This window comes from Ambystoma mexicanum, chromosome 12, assembly GCF_040938575.1.
Source record: "Ambystoma mexicanum isolate Mex_15411 chromosome 12, UKY_AmexF1_1, whole genome shotgun sequence".
Classification (NCBI taxonomy): domain Eukaryota; kingdom Metazoa; phylum Chordata; class Amphibia; order Caudata; family Ambystomatidae; genus Ambystoma; species Ambystoma mexicanum.
The window spans coordinates 462,990,660-463,017,154 of NC_090936.1; the positions used below are offsets into that span (position 1 = coordinate 462,990,660).

The 26,495-nt window shown below is 44.5% G+C and overlaps 1 protein-coding gene across 2 annotated transcripts in view; it reads right to left on the reverse strand.

The window, feature by feature from the left end:
* LOC138513665 (protein mono-ADP-ribosyltransferase PARP12-like) overlaps positions 1 to 26,495 on the reverse strand; it is a 322,728-nt gene that overhangs the window by 198,005 nt on the left and 98,228 nt on the right. For both annotated transcript variants that reach the window (XM_069628723.1, XM_069628722.1), the window contains one exon: positions 12,825 to 12,926. In XM_069628723.1, the coding sequence (XP_069484824.1) occupies positions 12,825 to 12,926 (102 nt within the window). The remainder of the gene's footprint in view (positions 1 to 12,824; positions 12,927 to 26,495) is intronic.

The window sequence follows — 26,495 nt, forward strand, 5'->3', positions numbered from 1 at the left end:
TTATGTTGGTGCCTGTTGCCGCAGTGTTTCCAGCTTGACATGGGGACGAGGTGGGGGCCCAGGATACCAGTAAGAAGCAAACTGTGCCTGTGCTGCGATCCAGTACCGTAGCATATCGGGGGCGGTGAAGCCCCCTCTATCATAGGGGAGTGTCATGTCTGACCATTTTTTACGCACAGCGCCAGAGTGCCATAGGAATTGGGCGTACAGCTTGTGTAGGTTTGTGAAGTATCTCTTTCCGGGCCAGATAGGCACATTGCTAAATATGTACAGCAACTTGGGTAGTAAAATCATCTTCAACAGTGAGAGGGTCCCGGCTAGTGATAGTGGAAGAGTGCGCCAGCGCGCAATTTTGGCCTCGGCTTGCTCTGCCGCGGCCAGCTAGTTGTCTGCTAGTAATGTATCTTTGGTCAAGGACACCTGGACTCCCAGATATTTGATCCCGTCAAGGGGACCAGCAAAACGGGTACTCAGTGGTGGGCTGTAGCGTGGAGCTGGTGAGGGGGAAGATCTCGGATTTAGTATAGTTTATAGTGAACCCAGAATGTGTGCCTATACGGGTGATATCATGCAAGATTGGGTCAAGATGAACAGCAGGGTCTCTTATAAATAACAATACGTCGTCCGCATAGAGCGAAATAATTTCAGGGGAGTCTTTCAGTCGTATCCCTTTACGTGAGTGTCGCTCCCTGACATAGTCCACCATCGGCTCTATTGCCAAGGCGAACAGGATTGGGGAGAACGGGCAACCCTGTTGGGTACCTCTAAAGAGAGGGATCAAGCCCGATGTCTGGGAGTTGACACGAACCCTGGCCACCGGGGAGGTATACAATAACTTAATGAATGCAATCATGTTAGGCCCTATGCCTATATTTTCCAACACCAGCCACATATACTTCCAGGACACCATGTCGAATGCCTTCTGGGCAGCTAGCGTGACTGTGACTGCACTTGCACCCTGGTAAATATGCGACATGACATTGAGCAACCTTCTAATGTTATGGGATGTGGACCTCCCAGGCACGAAGCCTGACTGGTCGTCATGGACCATATATGACATGACTGGGAGGAAGTGATTGGCAATTACTTTGGTGAAGATTTTAGTGTCCAAATTCATTAACGAAAGGGGCCTGTATAATCCGCACTCATCATTGGGCTTACTGGGTTTAAGTAGAACCGTTATAACGGCCTCACGTAATGTTGGGGGAAGGGACCCTAGCCGGAGTGACTCATTCCATACTTCAAGTAGTTTGGGGGCCAGTATGGCCACGTGCTCCTGGTAAAATTCTGCAGTCAGCCCGTCGGGACCCGGTGCCTTACCCTTAGGGAACTTAGATATGGCCTCAACTATTTCAGCTAGTTGGATGGGGGAGTCCAGTTGGTCTCTGGTTGCGGGGAAGATATAAGTTGTGGGAATCTGCTCAAGGAGGTCTCGCATATAGAAATCACTATGCTCGGGGGGCTGAGAATATAGTTCTGAGTAGAAGTCCGTAAAGACTTCCAGGATCTGCTGGTCGGACCACCGTACTGTCCCCTGGCTGTCCTTGACGCAAGTGATCTGAGTTTGGCCCCACTCACCCCTAGCCAAGGCGGCCAGTGTTTTACCAGATCTATCCCCCTCTCCATATTTCCGCGCAGCCTGTGGGCGGCTAAAGTATTGCACCTCCCTAGAGGCTTGCTCATTAAAGAATTGGAGTTCTTTGCTAATTTGGGAAAGAGTGGCAGGGTCAACTGACGTCGGGTGAGCCCTCTCTAGTTAGCGCAGTTTGGCTTCGGAGCGGCCAAGGGCTGCTCTTATAGTCTTAAGGACCCCCGCCTCCCTAGATATAGACATTCCCCTGATAAAGGCTTTGAAAGCATCCCATCAGACTCCCAAGGAGGTGGACTGGGGTGTATTAAGCTCAAAATAGGACTGGATGTTAGCAAGAATGTCTGCCTTGAATACAATATCCTGTAGGGCGGAGGACTTGAACCGCCATGTATTAATGATAGGGGAAGGTGCTCCCAGTTCTAGGGATATCAAGATCAGTGAATGGTCCGATAGGATGCGAGCCAGTATTTGTGTTTCCACCACTCTCCCCAGCATTGCGCTTGACAGAAGGAACATGTCAATTCTGGACAAGCTATCGTGCACTGAGGAGTAGTGAGTGTACTTGCGTGTTTGTGGATGTAGTGCCCGCCATGCGTCTTGGATATCAAGTGTTGTGCTGTGTGCTAGGAGTCTACGTGCCGCACCGGATAGCGGTCTGGGAGCTGTGCCCGTTCTGTCCAGTGTAATGTATAATATGAAGTTCATATCCCCCCCAGATGATCTGCACCCCCACATAGCCCAGCAGTATAGATACCACCTGGTCAACAAAGTCGGGGGAGTCCACATTAGGGCCATAGGTGTTCACCAATAAATATTCTCTGTGAGCTATTGTGTAGTGCAATATGATGTATCTTCCCTCTGGGTCTATATAGCTCTTGTGGAGTAAAAACTTAAGTGATTTGTGAATCATCGTCAACACCCCTCTGGCCCGAGTCGAGTATGAGGTGGAATATCTGTGGGGACCCCATGATGGTGCCATACATTTAGTCAGAGGGCCCGTGGAGTGCGTTTCCTGCAACAATAATATTTTGCAACCATATCTATTAGCGTAGGTCATGATTTTACGAGCCTTGGTGTAATTACTTAAGCCCCGAATGTTCCAGGACATCACTGTTGTAGGCATTTTAAGAGTCTATGGAACATCCCACCACTGTCGTTGTAACTTACCAATAGGGCGGAGCAAGCCCCTAAGTGGGCGCCCGATGTCGTGTGGTCTGACAGTCTGCCTCTGCCTTTTCTAATAACGTTTCCCCAATCCCCAACATTACCTCCCCCCACCCTCACTTCCCACCCCCAACTTGCAGTGCAGATCCCCCCACTCCAAATGCAGGTGTCACCAATTAAACCGACACTCCACGAGAAGTAGAGGTCAGTGGGGAAAATCCAATTGGGATATGGCCCTACCAGTGCCCAACCGGGGCCAACAAGCAGTAACAACCAACAAAACATGAGCATTGCAATTGCAATGAGGTGTGCTGTTGCCGTGTGGTCCGCGTTTGAGAGTCATGTAGGACAGCGAGAGTTGTCAGAGACAGGTTTCTGCGGTAAACGGATCCGATGTCAGGCCCCAAGGCCAGTAGGTTACTAGAAGCAAGATGACACTGAAGAGGTGACTCGGGCTCATGGCCAGCTCCACACACTGGGAGGGAAATGGAGATCAATGTCCATAGTACAAAGGCTGAGCCAAAGCCCAGATTCATGTGGAAGGGGCTGGGTTCGCTGAGTTTGCAGTACATTATTGCCATCGACACATTCAGCGTCAAGGATTACTAGATGGGTTAGGCCACGTTAGGCTAGGATACACTTGGTTAATCATCGTTGGCGCGGCCACCAGCTGGATCATGAAGTGGAACATGCGCCTCAATGAATTTCACCGCCTCGTCGGTAACAGAAAGAAGTACAGTTTGCCGTTGTGAGTAATTTTGACTCCTGCCGGGAACAGGATGCCATACGGGACACTGCGTTCCCTAAGAAATTTCTTGACCCCGAGGAATTGATGTCTCTCCTGCTGTAAGGCTATTGAAAAATCTGGGAAAATCCTGATGGTGTGGGCCTCAAGGCGTAGGTCTCCCTTCTCACGTGACAGGCAGAGGATGAGGTCTCTGTCCCGGTAATTTAGAATCCTGGCAATGATGGGCCTTGGGATGTCACCCGGTTTGGGGCATGGTGACAAAGCTCGATGGGTGTGTTCAACTGTGAAATACAGCGAGAGGGCCGGATTGCAGAGCAGGTCTTTGAGTAAGGTTTCGACGGCATCCTCCATGCACCCTTTAAGGGCGTTTTCAGGGACCCCAATAATACGCAGGTTGTTTCTGCGAGAGCGCGATTCCAAGTCGTCGCACTTTGCTCTCACACTCTTCATGTCGCGCGACAAGGAGGCAACTGTGTTCTGCAGCACCTGAATATCATCTTCATTCGTTGATATCCTACTTTCGGCATCAGTGATTCTGGTCACCGCTTGATCCACTCGTGTTTTTAGGGAGGCCACATTGGCATTGATGTCATCCAACTTCTCATGGAAGGAGGCGAAATTATTGGCCATAGATTCCATAAGTGTAGTCAAATCGGGGGCCATAGCACAGGGGTGAGAGTCAGCCTCAGGTTCCTCCTGCAGGGATGATGTGTCCTGCCTCTGCCCTCGGGACAGTGTTAGTAAATGTATCCATGGCTCCTCCCTTAGAGGCCCCTCTAGATCTGTTTGACATTGCTGGTATAACCCTGGTGAGGCAGGGGCCCACAGTTGCAGCCAGTGGGGGAGGGTGGATGGCCAAGGGACCGAGGTATTGGAGGACAGTAGGCTCTGCACTTGTGTCGGCGGTGCGACAGGCTATGGCAGCAGTGGAGGCAAGGAGGCCACAGCCAGATGGAGAGCGTTGGGCCACTCAGGGGCCAAGAAGGGGAGGTCGCCAATCCACGAAGGCAGAGCAGCCACCTGGCAAACTGTAGTAATTATGATGTAGGGGTTCACTCCTCTGTTAGGTTGGGGGGCGCTGTGTAGGTTCAGTTCAACAAGCCTCGTTCCCCCAGGAGCCAAGCCGCTGCCAAAAAAGGGTGGGAAACGCAGGCCAAGCACACCACTATCATAAGGGTCCTTTAATTGCAAGCAATCCGCAGCAAGGGGGGGCTAGAGTGCAGCCCGGTGCCCCAGTAATAGGGGATAGAAAGCTGTCCAGTGCTATTTAGCACGAGTTCCTGCGAGCCCACTCTCCAGAGTAGGCAGACAGGGTATGGTGTCCCAATCTAGGGTGGGATGAAGAGTTCCGGAGTTCCAAGTGGCAACAAGGCGGGGTGCTGAAGGTCGACCCGGGAGGCACCGCAATGACCACAGTGTGGGCCTCTCCCCCGCTCCTCACCTGATTGGTATGGGCCTCTGCCCAGGCTCGTGGGCCACAGATCACAAAGGGCACCCAGGCTCCAGCCCAGCCGCCTCACGTTGTTTGAGAGCGAGGGATCCGGCACTGGTGGTGAGGGAAGGGTCTGGGGCCCGCTCCAGCGCAGGCCCCTGTGCCGGATTTGCTCGCGCAATGGCGCGCTCCGAGGGGGGGGGGGGCGCCGTGGCCGATGGTGCATTACTACTATCCGAGGCGGCCGGTCGCAGACAATGCAGTGGGGGCCCTCGGGAGGGGGGCAGGGCACTCGGACACCGCACCTCCCGTTCCACCGCCAGCTGCAAGCGAGAGGAGCTAGAGAGGAGGAGACGGGAGCCGGGTGCACGCTGAGGCCCCTGCAGGTCAACAGGCAGCCAGCGCCAAAGTCCAGTGGACAGGTTTCCGGGGTCCGATTCGGGTCAGGATTTTCAGGAAGTAGGCAGGAGGGATAGGGCAACAGCTCAGCGAGATGTAGGGTGTCAAGGATGAAGAAAGCCGCAGCTGTAGGTGGATTTTTGCCGGAGCCACACGGAGCTCAGAAGCTAAGCAGCCATCTTGGGCTGCTCAACAGCGCCACCTCTTCCCTTTTGCCTTCTTCAACTAATCCAGGATAGGGCTGCAAGATTTATCCTTGACCTCAAGCCCAGGAGCTGCATCTCTACAGCCCTAAAATTTCTCCACTGGCTCCCGGTGACTGCAAGGATCAAATTCAAGACCCTTTGCATCATCTACAAGGCTGTCTGGGGCCTGGGACGTCTCTACATCCAGCTTTCTCTCCCTAAATACCTCCCTGCTAGAGTACTCCGTTCCTCCAGCTCCAACTCTCTGTAGGTCAGATGCTTCTCCAAGCAGAGAGTGGGAGGTAGATCCCTTTCCTCGGCAGAAGCCTCCCTCTGGAATAGCCTACCTGGCACCTCAGACTTGAGCCGGATCTTCTTAAGTTCCGGAAACATCTCAAGACTTTCCTTTTCTCCTCCTCCTTCCTACCCCTCCTCCCATGTTAATGTCCCTCTGATGCTGCGACTGGTGCCTGGTCCCTTATGAGTCTTACAGGTGCCAGACCCTCCTTGACCAGCCCCCCCCATCACCCCTACCAGCACTTGCCCTTGGGCACCGTTCCCGTACTAGTCTGATTCTGGTCCATCCCATCCATCGCACTCTTCCCTTTCTCACTTCCCTTGCACTTGCCCTTTGTGGCCCCTTCAGCAATTGCTCATCCCCTGAGCCCCCAACCGCTACACTTCACCCCGTCCCTTCCCCAGCCCTTCCCACTACTTCCACCCTCCCTTGCACTTTTTGTCTCTGCACTTGCATGGTAACAATGTCACAAGACCTATTACGACCGTAACTGTTGGTTGTTCCCTATGCCCCCACCCCTTTTTTGTCTTGTTGTGCCTGGAAACACTTGTGTATAGACACCCTATAAATGTCCAATAAATACAAATAAAATAAAAATACAAATAAAATAAAATGGTGATGAAATTGGGAGACAGGGTGTACACTGGATAAAAGGCGAATGCACTCTTTAGGGATTGCTATGATACACTATTCAGTGTATGCAGGTAATACACATCAGCATCCCATATAGATGGGTCCGTCTTAGGATAACTGTACACTGAATGGTATTTCATTGGTGTCTGGGGACTTATTAGATGCAGATCTAGCAGAAAAGGAAATTCTTAATGCTTTACGCAGTACTGCCTGTGGTAAGGGACCTGGTCTTAATGGCCTGACCACTGAGCTTTATCAGAAATGTTTGCATATACCAGCTTCCTGTATGTTGATGCTATTTCAGGAGGCAAAGCACACTGGCCTACTTCCTGCTACACTTAGGACATCCTTGATTACTGTTAAATTGGATTTCTACACTCTGGCCTGGTGGACATATGTGTAGGAGGCCACCATAGTTAGTGAACAGGGAAGCTCTGGGAGCAATAGCCAGAACCAATCAAGGTAGCATGGAGAGTGGGCAAGGATAGGTCTGAGGAGAGGTGGGTGTGGTTAGGGGTCCACAATGAGTCCAACAAAGCGAGCATATCAGGGATTACACTTGGACAATTAATTATAAAAATACTGTATTTATTTATGGCCATAAACAAATAATAATATCGCACAATACTAAATAAAAGATACATATGTTGCACCTTGAAACACACTGTGTATATGCGCATTATAAAAACCCAATAAATAAAATAAAATATATGCAATCACATAGAGCTGGTGCACATTACACAACACACGCACGCAATAACTGTAAGGAAGGTAAGTAGTTAGTATTTGCACTGGCAGTCCACAGGTTTTCAACCCTAACTGAAAAAGTCCAGCCCTCCAATGGGGGCAGGGGGGGCCATGCACGGCTGGGATAGGGCATCGCTGCCGACTTTGTATCTAGGATTGTGAGGGAATGTGATTTATTACTTGGCCATGGTGACTATGTTAGGATGTACTTCTACTCCATTCTCTTTGTCCTGACTATGTTGTTTGTTCATTTGTTTTGTGAAAACGTAATAAACATGTTTTTTTTTTAAAACAAGAAGTCCAGTCCTAAATTGTCTGGGGCCTTGTGCCCAAATGTTCACAGGGTTTCACAATCATTTGGGAGCTAGGAAAAAGTTAGGAGGAGGGTCCTGTGGAGGTGATTAAGGTTCCAAAAGGTAGGCAGAGATGTATTTGAATGAATACAACTCTTCCTAGCTTTCTGAGGGCATTCAGCAAAACGTTTTGCCAAAGCCAAACATTATAGAACTTTCAAAGGTTATTCAAACTTTAAAAGGGGGGAGATAAGGGTGCAGGTAAGTAATGCTGTAGCTTACCCCTGTACTCTGATTTCTCCTCAGACTTGGCAGGTCGTAGGAGGGACATCAGAGGTCAGTCTCCCCATTGTCAGTTCCGGTCACAGGTGCCCAGAGCTGCGGGTGCAAGAGATGTTCCGGTTGGACACAGAAGCTGGTGCAATCTTTTACTGTTGAAGAATGAAGCAAACACTGATGCAGGCCTCCTCTAGGCACACAACCAGATGCGGGAAAGCCAGTTTCGCTGTTGGTCACAGTTGCACGGCGACAGCAGGGGACACAGATGTCACAGTCAGCGTTCCATCTCGGGTCCTGTTGGTGCTGGAATGCTGGAATTTCGTTTAAGGGACTCTTGTAGAACAAAATGCAGACCCCTCGAGTCTTGGGATGAAACCTAGTAAGCTAACGCCTCTACGGCGGTCGCACAGTCTGGAGCTGGTCAGTCCACTAGATGGTACAGGAACACTTCTGAGGATTCCCACTTGCATCGTTACCATAGGACGTCTGAATGGTTGGTCCCACCACTCCAAGGGTCTTAGCTCTAATGAAGAACATCTGAAGATCAATTGCCAGACAGTGCTCCACTGGGACAGCAACAAATGTTGGTCACCAGGCCTTCTTGGAACGGGTCCATGGTTTCTTCACACGTCTTCATGCATGGCAGGATACCTGGCCCCTCGCAGGATCTCTGGAGAATGGCTGCAGGACTCCTCTTCTTATCCAAAAAGCAGAAAGGCACCAAAACTGTGCACACCCAATGGAAGATCTGCCCCACACACACACCCCGGCAGTGGTCCAATCGGCGTCCACTGTTGGCAAACTAATGCATACTCTCCAGACATACAGAAACCAGTTTGTGGATTGGGACCAGACAGTCCCAGCCCACTTCCTGGCTTCCTACACACAGGGACCTGCACTTTCCTGGGCATTGCATGCTCGTAAAAGGATTTTCCTGCCCTGGCAGGGCAGGAAGAAGGGAACAAGGCAAGATAGCCAAGGAACAATCCACAAACTTCGTGGCATGGCCATGTTGGGACACTAGCCACAGTCAGTAGCCAAACATGGTAAACGTGGTAAGGCTAACAAAAAGTACAGCAAAAAATAGTCAAAAGTAACTGCTGCCACCAGTTTGTCCTTTGAGTGTAGTCTAGGGTCATACACAAAGTTATTCCATTGCACTGCATTGCAAGATGCATTGTGCAATGATGAAAAGTTATCCAAACAGGTACACAGTAAAAAGACTAAGCGAAACATAGTTTCCTAGTACTGACAGTCTGAAGAACTATTCTGTTTCCTAATAACAAAGAGCAAAAAACTAGTGGAGTGAAGCTTATGCTTCACTTTACTGCAAAAACTCAGGTCAGAGTGTCAAAACAAAAGTAAAACGTTTGGGGGTCCATGGAAATAGAGGAAAAGTTTTTTTTTAAAGTTGTTTGTTATTTATATAGCACCTTTGTCCCATTAGTATTGCCTCAACAAGCTTTTGTGGGCAACGCCCTCGGGGGACTGGAGTCCAAGGTATGGGTAAATTGTCAGAAGGATTAGAATGAGTGTGTGCATTTGCCCAAAATAGGGAGTTGGGTGGAATGGCCGAGCCCCAGTAAGCGACCCATGATGAGTGTGTGAGTGAGAGAGACTTGTCATGTGTCCAGTTAGACCAAATGTTTTGTCGTAGGACTTAGCTGCACTCTGATGGGAGAGATGTTGTGCTTTGTGTTTTAGTCTGGTGTATGGAGGCAAATGCGTGCAGGTGGGCAGCCATGCCTGCGGCTGGTGTACACCGAAGTGGTGCATAACTACGTACTGCATGTAGTACAGCCAGCTGTAATACAGTTTACCTATATTCCATCCATAAGATACATTCTGAATTCATCTAGATTCAATGCACAGGCTACATTCTACATTCACCTAGATTCAAAATATTGGTTTCATGCCTATTTTCAACCACATTCAAACAATGGCTACATCCTACATTTACCTAGATTCGAAATATTGCTACATTTTATATTCACCTAGATGCAAAACAATGGCTACATCCTACATTCGCCTAGATTCAAAATATTGGCCACATCCTATATATTCAACTAGATGCAAAACAATGGCTACATCCTACATTCCCATAGATTCAAATATTGGCTACATCCTAAATTAACCCAGATGCAAAACAATGACTGCACCCTAGATTTACCTAGATTCAATACATTGGCTACATCCTGTATTCACCTAGATTCAAAATATTAGCTATGTTCTACAATCACCTGGAATCAAACCATAGGCTACATTCACCTGGATTAGTAAAAGGCTACATCACAATAGCTACCTTCACAGTTCATCTAAGTGCAACGCATATGTTACCCTCATAAGATCATCTAAGTGTATACTTTAAATATGCACAAAAAATTCACAACAATTAACTTTAGCAATTTCATTGATATTACATAAGGTAACAAAAACGGTAGTCTCTTTCCTAACAATTACCTTGCTAAGTATGGGACAGTTCCTATTAAATGTTACTCATACATGTCCTTTTTATTGCTAAAGTTGGACAACGATATCTTAGCTAAAGTGATTGCAAATACTGGAGCATTTAATTCCAGATCTTATTTACCCGGAACATACAAAAGTTGGGCAAACTATATATTGTTTAAAGGCCATTAAGAATGTAGGACACGAGTTGTCTTTTGCTACTATGGATACTGAGCAATGCTGAGCTGGCAATGGTTTATAGAGTCATGAGTAGGATGAGTTTTGGTAATAGACTGATTGGATCAGTAAAACTGCATTATATTACTCCCATAACAAGGGTGAAAATGAATAGTGAGGTGTCGGATTTCTATCCATTATATAGGAACAAGGCAGGGGTGTCCTCTGTCACCTTGACTTTTTGATACAGGCATTGAGCCGCTTGCTGCTTTTATGCACATTAGATTTTCTCACTTTGGAATACTTTATGGACATCGATTGAATGTGATTGCTCTGTATGCTCACAACATCCTACTGACTATCACTGAGCTTAGGGTCTTTTTGCTCAAAAAATGACTATTGAATGATTTCATCCAAAGGGTGGTTTGAAAATAAATTGGACCAAAAATGTGCTGTTTCCACTTATACTATGGTCTGGCAGATATGAACACAGCTTTGTGCTGGTCAAATAGAGGCTTTTGATTTTTAGGAATGTTTGTTAAGGCCGATGCAAAGACCTTTCATGGATGTAACTTTGGGTTGGTTTTAAATGGATCAGCCTGTTGATTTCACTGATGCTAAGGATTGCACTTTTGAAGATATTGATCCTTTCCAAACTCCTTTACTACTTCACCACTACCTCTTACTACATGGATACTACAGTGCTTTGGATGCTCTTTTGCAGCAGTTTGTATGGCCGATTAGGGTGCAAAGCGTTCAATGATTTGTTTTGCAACAGGAATGTATCCCGGGGAGTTAGCGATCCTTAAGATCGTGAAGTCCCTTGGAGATGCTTTAAGCAGCAGGTGTATCTGGAAGACTATTGTCTTGAATTCCTTTTCTAAATCTACATATATTACACAGTGTCTCCAGGCCAATGTTCATGGTACTACTGGTTTGGCACAAACTTAATCAAATGAGAGGATGTGCTAATCAAACCCTTCTGGCTTGTCCAATGTGTGATTATCCATACTTCCCACCTGACATCTCAAGGGGGTCCTTGGCTGTTTCACTGAAATAGTTCTGCGTGCTCTAGCAGATCTCTTTGTGGACGGCAGGCTTGCTACACCCAATTAACTGGTTGTTAAATTGGGTTTTGACTGCAAGTTCATGTTTAGATATACTCCAAGCAAGAGATGCGTTGTGTTTAACCAGTCCCGTTGCACCGTAAAATGACTGTCCAGTAAAAGGGCCACATGCCTTGGTTGTGAGTTCTAGAAGAGTGACTGTTTGCTACCCACTTCTTTGGAATGGGGTGCTGCCCTTCTAGCCTAAGAGTCGACATCCGTGGGATAACTATGTACAGACTAAACAGAACAATGTTCAATGGTGTGAATGCTACGTGTTGACAAAACGTGTTTCTGTGAATGCCGGAGTTAAGCTTCCCCAGATAAAATAGGCATGCTGATGTTACATGACACCACATAAGTTGCATAGACTTAAGTCTAAAATATCAGAAAAAAGCTCCTTGTTTTATGACTTGTGTGGGCACTTTCTTGGGTACAGCATGGTGCGAATGCACAGCAGTGACTATATTTGGGTAACGGTCCGTCATCATAGTAGTCGATTTGCACGCTCTATGCTGGAAAATATACTCTGGGTTTGTGTAGCCTGGGATTGATGACAATTCCTAAGAATGATAAGAACATGTGTAGTCTGTATCTATGATTTAAATAAATTGTAACCCTCTGTTATATCGCAACAGATGATGGACCTGGAGCTGGACTGTGAAAGTCAGGCTATCTAGCCCAACATGTCATATGTTCTGTAGTTAATGAACCCTATATGTTTGGCACATGTGTCTTGATTGGACAGAAACGTTGTTCTCTGATGTGGTTTCTACGGTAGTGTGAGATGGATGCAACTTGCAAATCAGCTAAAATTACGCCCAAAGGGTGGGTGCAACACTAAATGGGTTTTCTTGTCAATGATGTTCCAATTCCAACTAGACATCATTCAACAAAGTTACATTATGGAATCCTTATTCTTGGTTATTGTTGAAGCAGAGGTGAGCAAGGAGATCTGGAATAATTTCTTTTCAAAATATATCCCGTTTAAACTTTAAACCAATGTCTCGACACAGGGATTTGCAATACCTAAGCATTGCTTGTGAACACACTGCATTTACAAAACATTGTTTCAGGAATGATGTTCGTTTACTACTTTGATGACCCGGCTTACAGCACTTGATCAAATATTCTATGACGGGTGTTAGATTAGTAAATAATACCAGTACTAGAATATGGCAAGTGTGTCCTAAAATGAAATATTTCCTGGAGTGCTAATGTCTTTTATACGACATAGCTGCTGTTTAGCTAAACAGAGAAATAAGTGTTCCCTTTCTTTTAGCTATTATCAACTTTAGGAAGAATATGGAACACTAGGCCTCACTTAGGTTCTTGCAGAACTTCCAGATGTAATAGAGGCAGATCTCGTTCGGATCGCCAGGATCTTTCATGGTTGGGGAAACTGTGGAAACCTTCTGCTGCAACACTGTGGAGAGAAAACAGCATGAAACAAAGAAAAAGAAATTAGTAAAAATAAAGTTTTAGCAACATAAAAACCACAATTTAGAAATGGACAAATCTGTAGAGATCACACAGCTAGTTGTGGCAAACAGAGTCTATCCTTCATGCTATGACCCTGAAATTCTGTCTTTCCATCATGAAATATGAAACCATCTCCAACCATTCCAATACATCATAGTATTCCACATTCTGAGTATGCCCGCAGGATTGAATCACCCATCCCAAAAAAATATACACATATTAAATATATAATAAAAATCATATTGTTGGACAGAACTGGCAAAGGCTTATCAGATAGAAATGTGAATATGCACTATACAGAATAGAATTACCATATGTCAAGATATTCAGGGACCACTGGATACATTTTTGCTTTTTTATGTTTTTAAGGTAACAAAAATTAACATCTAATATGTTCTAACTTGTTCTATGGATAAAATAGATAGGTTGCAATATTATATTGCCATGGGATAGGGGAAAAATGAAAATCTACAAGGAAGGTTTGTAGAAAAACAAACAACAAGCTATTGTTAATAGGGGATGTTTGCAAAAGCTCTGGTAATAAGACAAGCAAAGAGCAGAGGAGGTCAGCTTGAAACCATGCTTGGGATAGGAAAGGCTATGTAATAAGAGAAACAAATGAGAGCCCAAAAGGACATTAAGGCAGGAAACAACAAGATGAAGGAGGGTGAGCGGCAAGCGTAGGCTTGAGTGCAGAAATATACTCGGGACACAATGTATACAACCCTTCCTCAGATTTCTGATGGGAAATTTAGCCCAAGGCCAGAAGAAATGGTGGACTAATTTGTGAACACCGAAGAGATAGAAGAGATGAAAGGTAATGGCAGAGGACACATTTGCAGGAAAGCAGAGGCCCCTGTGTTTAGAGGACGTCAGAGAAAAGTGAAAGAGGTGGAAAAGACACAGAAATTCCGAGAGCAGACAGGTGGATACAGTGCAATTGCTATTATATGTAATCCTAGGTGCGATAAAAGTGAAAAATGACTTTCAAACAGCAGCATTATACAAGATTAAGTAGAAGCTGCAAGAATAAGAATTGCAAAAATGAGTATGAAGTGTCCACTTTATAAGACAGGGAGACAAAGCGAGATAAACACATCACTCTACAGCAAAATGGCAGGAAAAGCACTTGGAATAACAAGGAGGATGTTAGCAGCAATACAAGGGAAAGATAACTTGCCCTCCCAGATTTCAAACATTATAATGGGATACCTACAATAAGGTATTTAAAGAGATTATGGAACACAGGCTGTGTTACCAGATTTAACTGTTGCATACTTCATAAAATGATCAAATCAGAAAATGTGTATCTGTAGTTATTCAAATGTTGTCTTCCTGGTATTAAATAAATACTGACTTTAGCAATGTAGTGGAAATCTTATAAGTATGGTGTGGCATTTGGAGGGAGCTGAGAATAACAGAATCAATTAGTGAAGCCCATTGTGTAAAATTAAGTATTTGCAGAAAATAGAGTTATACAGCATGGTTGTATACTAATTGACCTTTTCACAGCTGACGTCGGGAGAACTGACCTCGGGAGAATTTACCTAATTTAGAAGGTTAATTAGGACATATATGTGGGGGGAAACCCCTGCAACCCCCACCCAATCCAAAAAACCCTGCATCCTCCCACCCAATCCCCGTATATTATTTATAATCCAAAACCAACCCAATACATATATAAAATAACTAAAATAATATAAAGGTCAATTGTGCAGAAGGTCAATTAGGACCACTATAATTAGCTCAATTGTGCAAAAGGTCAATTGTAAAAGGTCAATTTGGGTAATACCATACAGCATATCTAATATATGTTCATAGAGGGGGAGTTTAAGATATCCAGACAGATCCAAGGAGAATATGTAATAATGAACAGTACCTATTTTCAATACTTACAGGTGAGAAGTTACATCAAAGGACACAAATTAAAGGCTAATAAAAGAAGATCTGACAGTTTCAAAAATAATACTGACAGGGGAGGAGTGTACTTCTATCTCAAGTATGTATAACATTTTGAAATCAAGTAAAGTATCATCAGATGTAGAATTAATTGAGAAGTGACAAACAGATTTTGGCAAAGTATTGAAAGATGGAGAAAAGTAATTAGTATGACGGATATTGTTTTCTGGACTCTAATTTTAAATGGGTACAGTATTTATGTACACATATACTGTATAAAACCGTAAATTATAATAGAAATTACAGATATCAGATATGCAAGATATAAAGGAAGCACTTCTGGCTTGATAGAAGGATAGCTCTGCTGAGGGGATGCACAATCTTGAGTTTAATGCTTCGAGGCACAATATTTAGTGTTGCTTTAATTTTTAGAAGTTTAATTTTGCTGGTATTTCAGAAGGAAATTGTATCAGTGTTTAGAGTTAGTGGTGCCTTGTAGAGTCTCCCACAAGGTAGATGAACAGGGACGGCTACTGTGCAGGAGGAAGAAGCCCGGATATTAAGAGGATTATGAAAATATGAGTTGGCGTATACTGCAGGATTTTCAGATTCAAATTATTGCCATGGAGCCTATAAGCTTCCTCGGTATATATGAGGCACAGATATGATCTCCAAGCATTTTGGTAAGATGCACGCACTTTCGTTGTACGTGTTGCAAGCATGTTGTACACAGATTCTCAAGTAATGGCTTCCCTTGTGATTCTAAAATGTAACGTTAAAAAGAATATATATCCAAAATAATCATAATGGTCATCAATAAACATAAAGACGCAACCACAGTTTCCTCAAAGCTGATGGACAAGGTATACCACAATGTGGCATAGTACATATATGTATAAAATAATGACAGCAAAATTACATGTATGAGTGCAATCCCCATTTTTTGTTTGTGATTTCCCTTGTGGTTCTGCCAGGAAGAGAACCGGGGCAGTAAAAGAGAATATGTATATATTTCTGATGAATAACAAATCATATGTGACATGACTGAAATACTGAATGTGCCTGTCAGACAAGTAGATGCATGGACATCGCGGCGGCATCGTCCTTTGCACAGCAGACTGTTCTGTGCATACATGTGCAAGGAATCATCTGCAGAACTCAAGCGCTAGCACAATAAAAGATTTGAAAAAAGGGGAAAGATTCTGCAATACTGCCCCAGTGTGAAGGATCACCCAACCTAAACCTGTAAATAGGGAGTGGGGAGGGGGGTGGAGGAGGTTAAATATATGTGGCATTGGTCTTCTGCGTGCCCCACATGCCGAAAGAAGTGGGATTGGTGAGTGACACTATAGAGCTTCTGAAACCATGCTTTAGTGGGATTGCAACTGTGTGTCAGAGAAGATTGGGGTCATTTTACTGCAAGTGTGGACTCTGCAGTACAAACTTCAGGGATCGGATGCTCGCTGTTCCCTGTGTCCATTCGCCTCCTGCACGTGCCATCCCATGGGTTTGCCCTTTTTTTCCCTGCAGGACAATCCAACCAATTGCTAGGAATACGTCAATCTGGCTTCAGACCCCAACACGGAACAGAAACCGCCCTTGTTGATCTCGAAAGCCAGATTGATGAAATTAAAGACAAAGGCAATGCCGCAATTCTACTCCTATTAGACCTCTCAGCGGCCTTCGACCTGGTCAGCCACAAAATCCTCTGCAGTCACCTAGCCACCGCAGCTCACTTTTCCTCCTCTGCCATCACATGGATACAATCCTTCCTGGCAAATAGTACCATGCGAGTCTTCTCAACAACAGCTGCAGCAGACCCCATCCACATCTCATGCGGGGTCCCACAGGGATCCTGTGTATCCCCCACTTTGTACAATATATTTACAAAGCGTCTATTTGACCAACTGGACTGTCTGGGTGTCACCTACACAAATTACGCAGATGACACCCAGATACTCCTCACCATCACAGGCAATTACCAAGCAGACCTCGCTCGGATCAACAAAATATTCTCCATCATTCAGGCATGGATGTCCTCTCACGGCCTCTGCCTGCATGATGAGAAGACAGAGCTCCTCATCGTCGGCTCCCTCAACACGCTAACTAAACTGAATCCCAACTACAACAACATCATGATCGATGGTCACACCATCCCTATTGCCAAAAGTGTGAAAACCCTCGGCTTCTATCTGGATTCCAACACCAACCTCTCCAAACACACCAATATGATTGCCTCAGCCTCTGCCTACACCGGCAAGCTCATTAGGGCCAGCAGCCCCTTCCTATCACCCAACAGCCGCCTCACCGTCGCCAGAGCCCTCATACAATCCAAACTAGGCTACTGCAACAGCCTGTACCTAGGTGCTAACCAATCTGTACTTAATAAACTACAGGTACTTCAAAATAACGCTCTGCGCGCAGCTCTCAACATTTCCCAGGCGAGAGCATATCTCCACTGCTAGGAAAGCCTGCAAATGGCTCTCCATACGCTAGAAAATTGATTTAAAAACCATCTACCTCACGTACAAGTCCCTCAATCACCTAGCACCACCATATCTAGCTAACAAATTCACCTTGAAACCTACTACCAGAACCACCAGATCCTCCAACACTCTATGCCTGACAGTGCCCAGATTCCACCTAAAAAGAGTTGGCGGGACTAGCTTCACAGTACTTGCCTCCCAACTCTGGAACACCCTACCTCTCAACATCAAATCTATCGAATCCTTCCAGATCTTCAGGAGGCAAGTCATCAGCTGGCTCCTGAACAAAGAGTAGCTAACACCTGACCACTAACTGGCTCATGTACTGTATATGACTGTATATTATAAATGTATATTGCTACCTGTATATTATTCTAACACTTAAACTGCAAATTGTATTCCTTATATTACATATGCATGTACTATAAGTATGTATGTACGAAGTATGCAACACAAAGATACTTTTCAACTATGTAACCGTCTTCTTAAGCGCCCATCTACCCCTGGGTTTGGAGCGCTATACAAATAAAATAAACAAACAAACAAACAAAGACACTTGTTGCCCACTGTATTTGGTTTTCTTTTGCAGCAGAACAGACCTGATAGACCTGTGAATGTTACATGGGGGCCACCCCCTGGTCCCCTCCTTTTTCCACTGGGATTCCCCACGGCCTCCTCTTTAAAAATGAAGTTCTCTCAGTGGTCCACATCCACATCCCTTTGTTAATTGGACACACACCACTTCCCTAACAAGCTTATAGGGACATGCCAAGGTGGGCTGCAGTATTGCAGTTGTGACAGCTTAAGCCACTCCCATCAAAGAAGGGGTTCTATGTTACTTTCTCTCCCCATTGCCCATAAGAAGGGACCTAGGAGGTTGGAGGGCAACTTGGAGTCAGTCAGTTAGGTCAAGTAGGCTGGGAGAGGGTGGGGTAGATGGAACCAGACTGATTGCTTTCAAAATATTCCCACAAGAGAATGTAGGTATAGTTTGCAGAGTGTTAGTGGACCTGCGTGCCTGAGAGAGAGCCCAACATTTTACAGAGATTCCTGGGATGATACATGCATAACATAATGTACAATTGTAAATGTGTATCTTTATTAATGTATGCTTGACAATATTTTACAATGAAAACATGTTTGAAAGTTTGGTTTTAAAATTAATTTTTCATATTCTTAAATTGACCTATGTAGATGGCATAAGACTTGAATTGGGTAAAATGAGAATAGATTAAAAATTGAAAGAAGATTAGCTATTTATTGATAGTCTATAAGTAGGGAAGCTGAAGGTACCTTAAGGCAAATAATGCATGTGAAATTGATCAAAGACTTTTGTTTTAGCGGTAAGGAGACTAACATTATTATGAATAAACACAAACAGTTTCTCCTCTGGTTAAATGGGAAGGCTTCATTAATTCAAAAGTGCCTATGAAGTCATATTAGACAAATCTAGTACTGAATTAGCCAAACTGGAGTACAGTAAGAAGAAGGTACACAATAGTTACTGTATAAAATATAATGATGAGATGGTTCCTCAGCGATATATATACATATGAGCTATGGAATACCCACATCAGTTTTAATCTACTACATCTTTGGGAGATTGAAGGAGTGTGGAAGAAAATTCCTTAAACCAAAAGTCTCTGTATGTTATGGAAGATTACTGTTGAATCGTCTCAATTTATAATCATAGTATGCACTTTTTAATATGATTTATGTTATGGCTTGCAAGCAGTTCCAAGAATGGAAGCATTATATAACATACATATTTCCAATTTATACTTTGGTATAAAATAACTATCTTTGTGTCTTTTTAATGTATTTCTAGGTAAAGTTAGTAATTAACAGGATTGGGTCTAGGTATTGATAGGACAAATGTAGTATGATGTATACTTGTTTCGTTTTTACTAACCAGTGATCATTTTAATAATAAATACATAAAATAAAATAAAAGCCTCATCTAGTGTAACAGAGTTGTGTGCTAGGGAGATGTGTGTGTGTGTGTGTGTGTGTGTGTGTGTGTGTAAGTGAGACAGCGCTGATTAAGTGGAGTGAGTGCTTAATCATCTCTGCAAGTTTAATGTTAAAAGAAATAAGATTCTGCACACTTAGTTATTACCAACACTCTTGTCTGTAAATTCTAATTAATGAGGGATGTGAATGTGATTACCCCTTTCTTTTGCTAAATGTTAGGTATGTTTTTCCTACGGGGACTCCGTTGAGCACTTCAGAAAGAATCCCCTAAGGTTGCAGAGCGGTCCACACACATCAAGCTAGGCCAGACTCTCCAATTGGTAGCAAGACAGAGCAGTCTAGACTTAACTCTCAGGAGAGGACGTAGGGTGGACATAAGCCTGATAGGTATCACAAGTATAAAGCTGAGAATATCCACACTGTCAGTTATTAAAATAGTGGTGTTTTTTATATAAAGACTGAGCAACATAGGTATGCACATATCATTAAAACATGGTTCACCCGGAAGAGAGGGGGAACCTATACACATTTCTGTACAAGTAAGCAGCATGTAGAAAAATATTTTTCTTAGGGTAATGCCCAGATGGAATATTGGAAGGCACTATGCCTGAGAATATTTCAGGAAAAGAAAGTGTGACACTTTGAAAAGACGCAGGGTTGAGTTGTTTGCTACTTTTATAAAATCCCCACAAGTGAACAAGGAAAAAGGTTACAAATTATGTGGTTGTGCTCCACAAGTCATCCTACATAGGTGAGTAATTCCCCTAGTATACAAGTCTAAACATATGTTACCAATAAAAGGGGCAAAGAGGAGAGAACAGCAGTTGCATAACAGGCTCACTGACAGACCCTGCAGCAGTAGGTAGAGTTAAGTAATGTACTTTAACAATCCCACCGCTGCCACCACTTGTTAGGGATGTGAAGAATATGATGGAGTCATCACTGATTCCCTGGTGGTAACCTCCTCCCATGTGGCCAGGGGACGGCAGGTGATCCTGAGGGAGGATCACATGGGAGGAGACAGCCTGCAGAGAGGTGTCATGGCTCAATCGGGTGAGGCATGGTATACCCCATTTTCCCCTGAAAATAACATCCCCATGTTTGAAACCCTCATGGCATATTGGCATGCATCTGTTCCTTTTCCTATAAAAAACAGGGAAATCCCTCTTATAAAATCTAGAAACCAACTTTGACAACCTGATGGAATCACCTTTGACAACTCCTTTGGGTGCACTACAATAACCTTGACCTCCTGACAATAGGGACCCAACCATTGGTATAAGTCTGAACTACACAGGTTGGTAGTGTGGCTGAGCAGCCAGGCATATCTCAAGAAGGATCAATGTGAGCAGTAATGTTGTGACACAGAGTTTCACAGTAGCAGTTATTCAAATAAACACTCATACTCAAGGTTTCTTGATAAAAAACAGTTATTCATTTATTTCACAGTCCGTTGTATAAGCCTTCTTCAGAAGGGAGCAATATATATAACACTTATAATACACTTCAAAACACCCTCTTAGTTTCTCTAAAACAGATGATACCCATTGGGGATGGCACAGATACTTCCTACACCCTCAGGTCACTTAAATAGCTAGGACACTGTGGACATTGATTTATCACTGGTACATTTAGAACAATACTGAATTTGGTGTAAAAGATAGACTAGAGGAATAAAACAAAGGTTAACAAATAATTCGTAAACAGGTAAGTACTTTTGAAACCTTGCAATGTTCAGTAAATTAACCCTTTCCTGGGGAAAAGATAAGCACAGAGTCAGAGGTAAGAAGGAGTCTCTCGGGGAGCCAGGACAGCCAATGTTAATTGCACAATGTCAAGGGGAGCTGAAGATCTTCTTTGCAGGTAGGTAAAAAGTCTTGCACAATGTTTTTAGAAATGTTTGTTGAAAATAGAACACTCTAAGGGCCACAACCTGGGAGGCTTGTGAGTGGCAAAGCTTTAGCAACACTGCAATGTAACCAAGACAGGTCTCAACTGAGAGCAAGTAAGGCTACACGACAAGAGGTAAGTTCTCTTAGACTTTACAGTACCTCTGGTTAGAAGAAATTGTTCCAGCTGGCTTCTGTTCCTGTGCAGCTCTGCAGATTGTGTTATTCCTGAGTCTCAGTCATGGGGACAAGAGGGAGGATGCCTGGGGACTCCTCTTCTGCAATGGGACAGTCAGCGGCAGCAATGGGCAAACTTCAATTCAGCGGTCCTTCAGTGTTTCAGGTCCTTGCGTCTGACAGCAAATAGCAACACTGCGGTTCTCGGATTCCACTTCAGACTTTCCTTGCTTCTGGGGCTCAGCACTTTGAGGTGGCTCAGGCTTGATCAGTCCTGCATCAGAGAAGTCCGGAGGATCTTCTTAGCGCTCGAGTCCGACTTAAAAGCAACGCACACAGTCTGGTATTCTTCTCCCTGGCGCTTCGATTCCAGCAGCAGCAGTGGAAATACAGCAGGCTCCGAGAGGATGTCCAGACGGGCTTGCGTTGGAGTTGATTGGTCCCACCAACTCAAAGGGAGAAGTCATCTTTGCAGGGTTTCTCTTGTCGAGGCAAATTCAGAGCTTCAGCACAGCAGCAGGGCTTCACCAGGCAAACCAACGGTCCAGGAGTTGCAGCAGGCGTCTCTTCCAAGTTCTTCTTCGGATTCCTTCGTCCAGTGGTCGACTCTGCATTCCAAGCCAAAAAGCCTCGCCTTTTATGCAGGTTTCTACCATTCATTCCAGCATAGCTGTCAATCACACAGCGGGTTGGCTGTCCTTGCCGGACAGCCAGCTAGCCAATCACCTTTGGCTGCATTCCTGTAACCAAGAGGATTAAGCACAGGGAGTTTCGGGCACCTAACTCACTTCCTGCCCCTGCCAGACATACTGGAGCCAGAGGCAGGCTTCACTCGTGAATCCCGCCAAAGAGAAAAAAAAAAAAAGGACCGAACCTGGTTTGCCGCGCAGAGTAAATCTCAAGAAGGACCTTTCCAGCAAGAAATGGCAAAAAAAGAAGACTGGGGCCATTTTGACGAAAAGGGATTCCGCGGGTGCTTTAATGTGGCTGCGAACGCAGCCCGCAGTAAAAACACACAATGGTAGTAAAAAGTAAACCACTGACACCAGCCATTAATTGTAGAAAGGGTAACAAAAAATGTTACATGAGAAACTAGACAAAGGGGATACTAAATAACCCCTCCAGCACCCTATTGTAAGATAGTGTGTGCTGGGTCTAGAAAGTTACACAATGGGCCTCATTATGAATCAGGCGTTAAGGGGTTAACGGCGCCGTAAACGGCGCCGACCCTTAACGCCTGATTCCGAGGTCCCTTTGCGCCATGGTGAGTTTAACGCCTGCTTTTTGCAGGCGTTAAAATCCATGGCGCTAAGGGACCATGGTGCTAATTACGCCACCGTAATTTACGGTGGCGTAATTAGCGCCTTCCCCACTCCCATTATGCCCTATGGGGCAAAAATGGGAATGGGGAAGGGTAAAATGGGAAATGGGGATTTACCGCCCCACTCACCTTGGAATGGGGCGATAAATCCGCCATCCACCATGGTGTAAACGTAGTTTACACCATGGTGGTAAGGGTACGACCCAGGCGGTAACTTACCGCCTGGGTCGTAATGAGGCCCAATGTAAGTAAAGTCAATTTCACTTGACTGCTCTTGGAAACAGTAGTTTCACCAAGAGAAGGTATTTACACCTTTGGGAAATCTAAGAGATTTACCTGTGCCACTGCACTGAAGGTGCTGTGTGTCACAATGTAAAAGATGATGCCTATGGCGTTTGTCAGACTCCAAAGTTAAAAAAAACACGGGGTCTAAATCACAACAAAAAAACATGAGAGAGTGAGAAAAAGGGCTCACTCTCTCCATGTCAGAAATTAAAAGTCCTGAAGTCCAGCAAAAGAGCTGGGAGTCTCTAAGGTAGAAGGGAATTAACACATTTCTGAGAATTCTTCCTAACAACTCCAAATATCTATCACATCCTTTTTATGCTTATTCGAAGTCCATAAATTATTTGTCACTCATGGACTATGGTTCCCAGGATCCTCAAAATACTGGGCCGAAGAAGAGAGAAAGGAGCAAAAGTGATCACAAGATCAATGAGCGTTCTAGTGTTTCCCGGCACACACCTGTGCACGGAAAATTTAAGCAGCCCAAACTGAGAGACATGGATAGATGCTGTGGCGACTGGTGAGTGAGAGCTGAACCTCGCTGTGAAGAGCGGGGAACCGAAGAACCGGAGCCGGTGTGGAGAAGCCGAGTGGCTTGCAGACATAGAAAAAAGTTGCAGATGGAACAACCGCTGTGGAACGCCACTAGCTGCTAAGGGAGTCCTGTGCATTCGCAGAGGGAGAAAAGCAGCGCACCGCTTACTGAAGCAGAGAGGAAAATAGGCGTGTCCAGCAGATGGTGCGGACAACCTGCGAACAAAGAGAAGGCAGGACATGAGGAGAAAGCAGGCTGTAGTCCTTCATTTGGAGACTGCGAGAGAGTGAATCAAAACTAGCGGAGACTGGTGAGTCCACCCAAAAGCAGAGGGGACCCTGGAGCGTGTCGGCGAGCATGGCGAGTGCAAATATATGAAAAAACGTTTACAGAAACACAATTTGGACATATTGACACGGGGGAATTTAAATTTCAACTAAACCCTTCCCTAATGTGTTAATGTGCGAAGTGCAAACATTTGAAGAATAGTGAAAGGATAACCTGTCACAGGGATACGTTATCCAACCATATATATGAGGACGTGTGGGAGCGGACAAAAGATCAAAGTTTGAGAAAACAGAGGTCCTGGCAAGAGAGTAAACCAGGCCATTCAACTGTGTGAAAACAGAAGTCCTGGCAGGAGAGTAGACCAGGCAATTCAAGTGTGTGAAAACAGAACTCCTGGCAGGAGAGTGAACCAGGCAATTCAAGTGTGTGAAAACAGAAGTCTCGCAGGAGAGTAAACCAGGCCATTCAATTGTGTGAACACAGAGGTCCTGGCAGGAGAATAAACCATGACATTTCAAGTGTGTGTATCAGAAGTCCTGGCAGGGGAGTATATCGGGCATTTGGAAAGGATTGTGTTAAACAAGAAAGAAGAAACCAATATTGTAAAACCAAACAATTGTTGTCTACAATTGTGGTAGTTGGCCTAGTGAGGCCCAAATAACTTTTTTGCGGACAAAGTCTCAAGGAGCAAGGCAGACTTCAGGGGAAGGGGACTACCCTGTGGAACCGAGAACCTTCTTCTCTGAATAATATTTTGTTGGAATCATTTATTCTTTATTAAAACTTTTTCTGAACCTTCCAATGTTAAAGACATTTCCCCTTTGACCTTTTAGTATAGTTGATAGTGTGAGGGTCAGAATAGAACCGTTTGACACAGGAAGGTTTGTTTTGACCACCTGTCACAGACTGATTATTCGTTTTTTGGTTTAGGTAGGTAAAATCATCCAAGAGGAGGGTCAGAGAGACCTTTTTCCGAACCCCTTTTCTTTAAATAATAGTCTTTAACCAAAAACATGGCAGACCTGTGTCCGACTTTCATTTCTGACTCATCACAGGGAAATTTACTAAAATCCACCTATGGTAGGACTGTAGAAGACTCTCCTTTTAGTGTACATGGTTCCAACTCTTAATATAGGCCTCAACCTACCAAAAGGTTTGGTAGCTATGGCTGAGCCACCAGGCTTAGTCTAGGAGGGAGAACAGCTGTAGTAGAGTACAAAGACCTTTGAGCACACATGCAGTGAAGCAGACACCTTCATACTTGCAGTTATATATACATATTATTACTTATTATACATACTACGCAATGTTAAGTTCACTTCAATGGTAAACCTTAAGTTGGAATTTAGGTAAGGGAAATCATTTCTTTAGGTTAGCAAGAGAACTCATCAACCAGCAATCACAGAATGATAATACTGGTAGGTAAAATCACTTTGTACACACTTATAGGATAGTTGGAGCAATTCAAGGTAAGTAAAGCATGTGGCAATTCATACTTGGAATCACTGTTTCAGGAATCAATGAATGAACCAAACCAAACACAAAGCAGGTAAGACTTGCATGACATTCACAGAGGCCTATGCTTTAGTAGTCCATCCCAATTTAGTTGTGAGAGTCTCAGTGTCAGATTGAGGGGCATTGGTCAAATGAAGTGTAGCAAGTCTGCTGGACCAGGTGGGCTTACATCTGATATCTTTGTGGGTTTCCCCAATTGGTGGGTCCCCATATTGGCTAAGTTATTCTCAGCTGCAGGTGAGGGCGAAGGGGTACCTGTGCTCTGGAGAAGGGGGATAGTTGTACACATATTTAAAAAGGGTGCCTCAAAGGACCCACATTGTTACAGACCCATTTCTTGGATGTTTCTTCCAAAACATTTTCTAAATGTAGTTTATCTCGGTTGGAAGAATGGGCGGCTGAGAATAATATCCTGCAATTTTCGGAGGCAGGCTTCAGACATGGCTTCTCAACTGCTGATCATTGTTTTACCCTGAGTTCTATTATTGATAAATATTGTAAAGTCAGGGGAGGCACCTTGTATGCTGCTTTCCTGGATCTAGGGAAGGCATTTGATCCAATTGCTGAAGCTGATCCAAATCTGTTACAGGGATACTAAGGCGGCAGTCTGGTGCACGGGTTAAGGTGGCATCATGCCTTACTTTAATAACAACAAGGGGGGGAAAAAATGCTGACCCCTCGCACCATTATTGTTTATACTGTTTATGTCAGACTTCGATCCGGGCAGGGCTGGCAGCAAGCTTCTCCTCCCCAAGTTAGGGAAGCTAGAGTATAGTGCGCTGTTGTGTGCCGATGATACTGTCACCCTGGGACTTACCCCTGGTTCCCTTAAACTGGGTTTATCTAATGCCTATAACTTCCTTGAAAATTTTGTATTAAATCTAAACAAAACTAAAACTAAAATCATGATTCTTGGCAAGCATCCTAAGCGCTGTTGTTGGTGTATAAAAGGAGTACCATTTGAGGAAGTCGATTCCTACCTATACCTGGGCCTACTGTTCTCTAGATCTGGTAATTGGGTTAACAGCATAAAATATAAAATGGAGCGGGCAGCCCTTAGGTTAAAAAGTCTTTTAAGATTTTACCATCTCTACGGGGCACGTATGCTGGACAAGTGCCTGGATGTTTATAAGTCGAAAGTAGC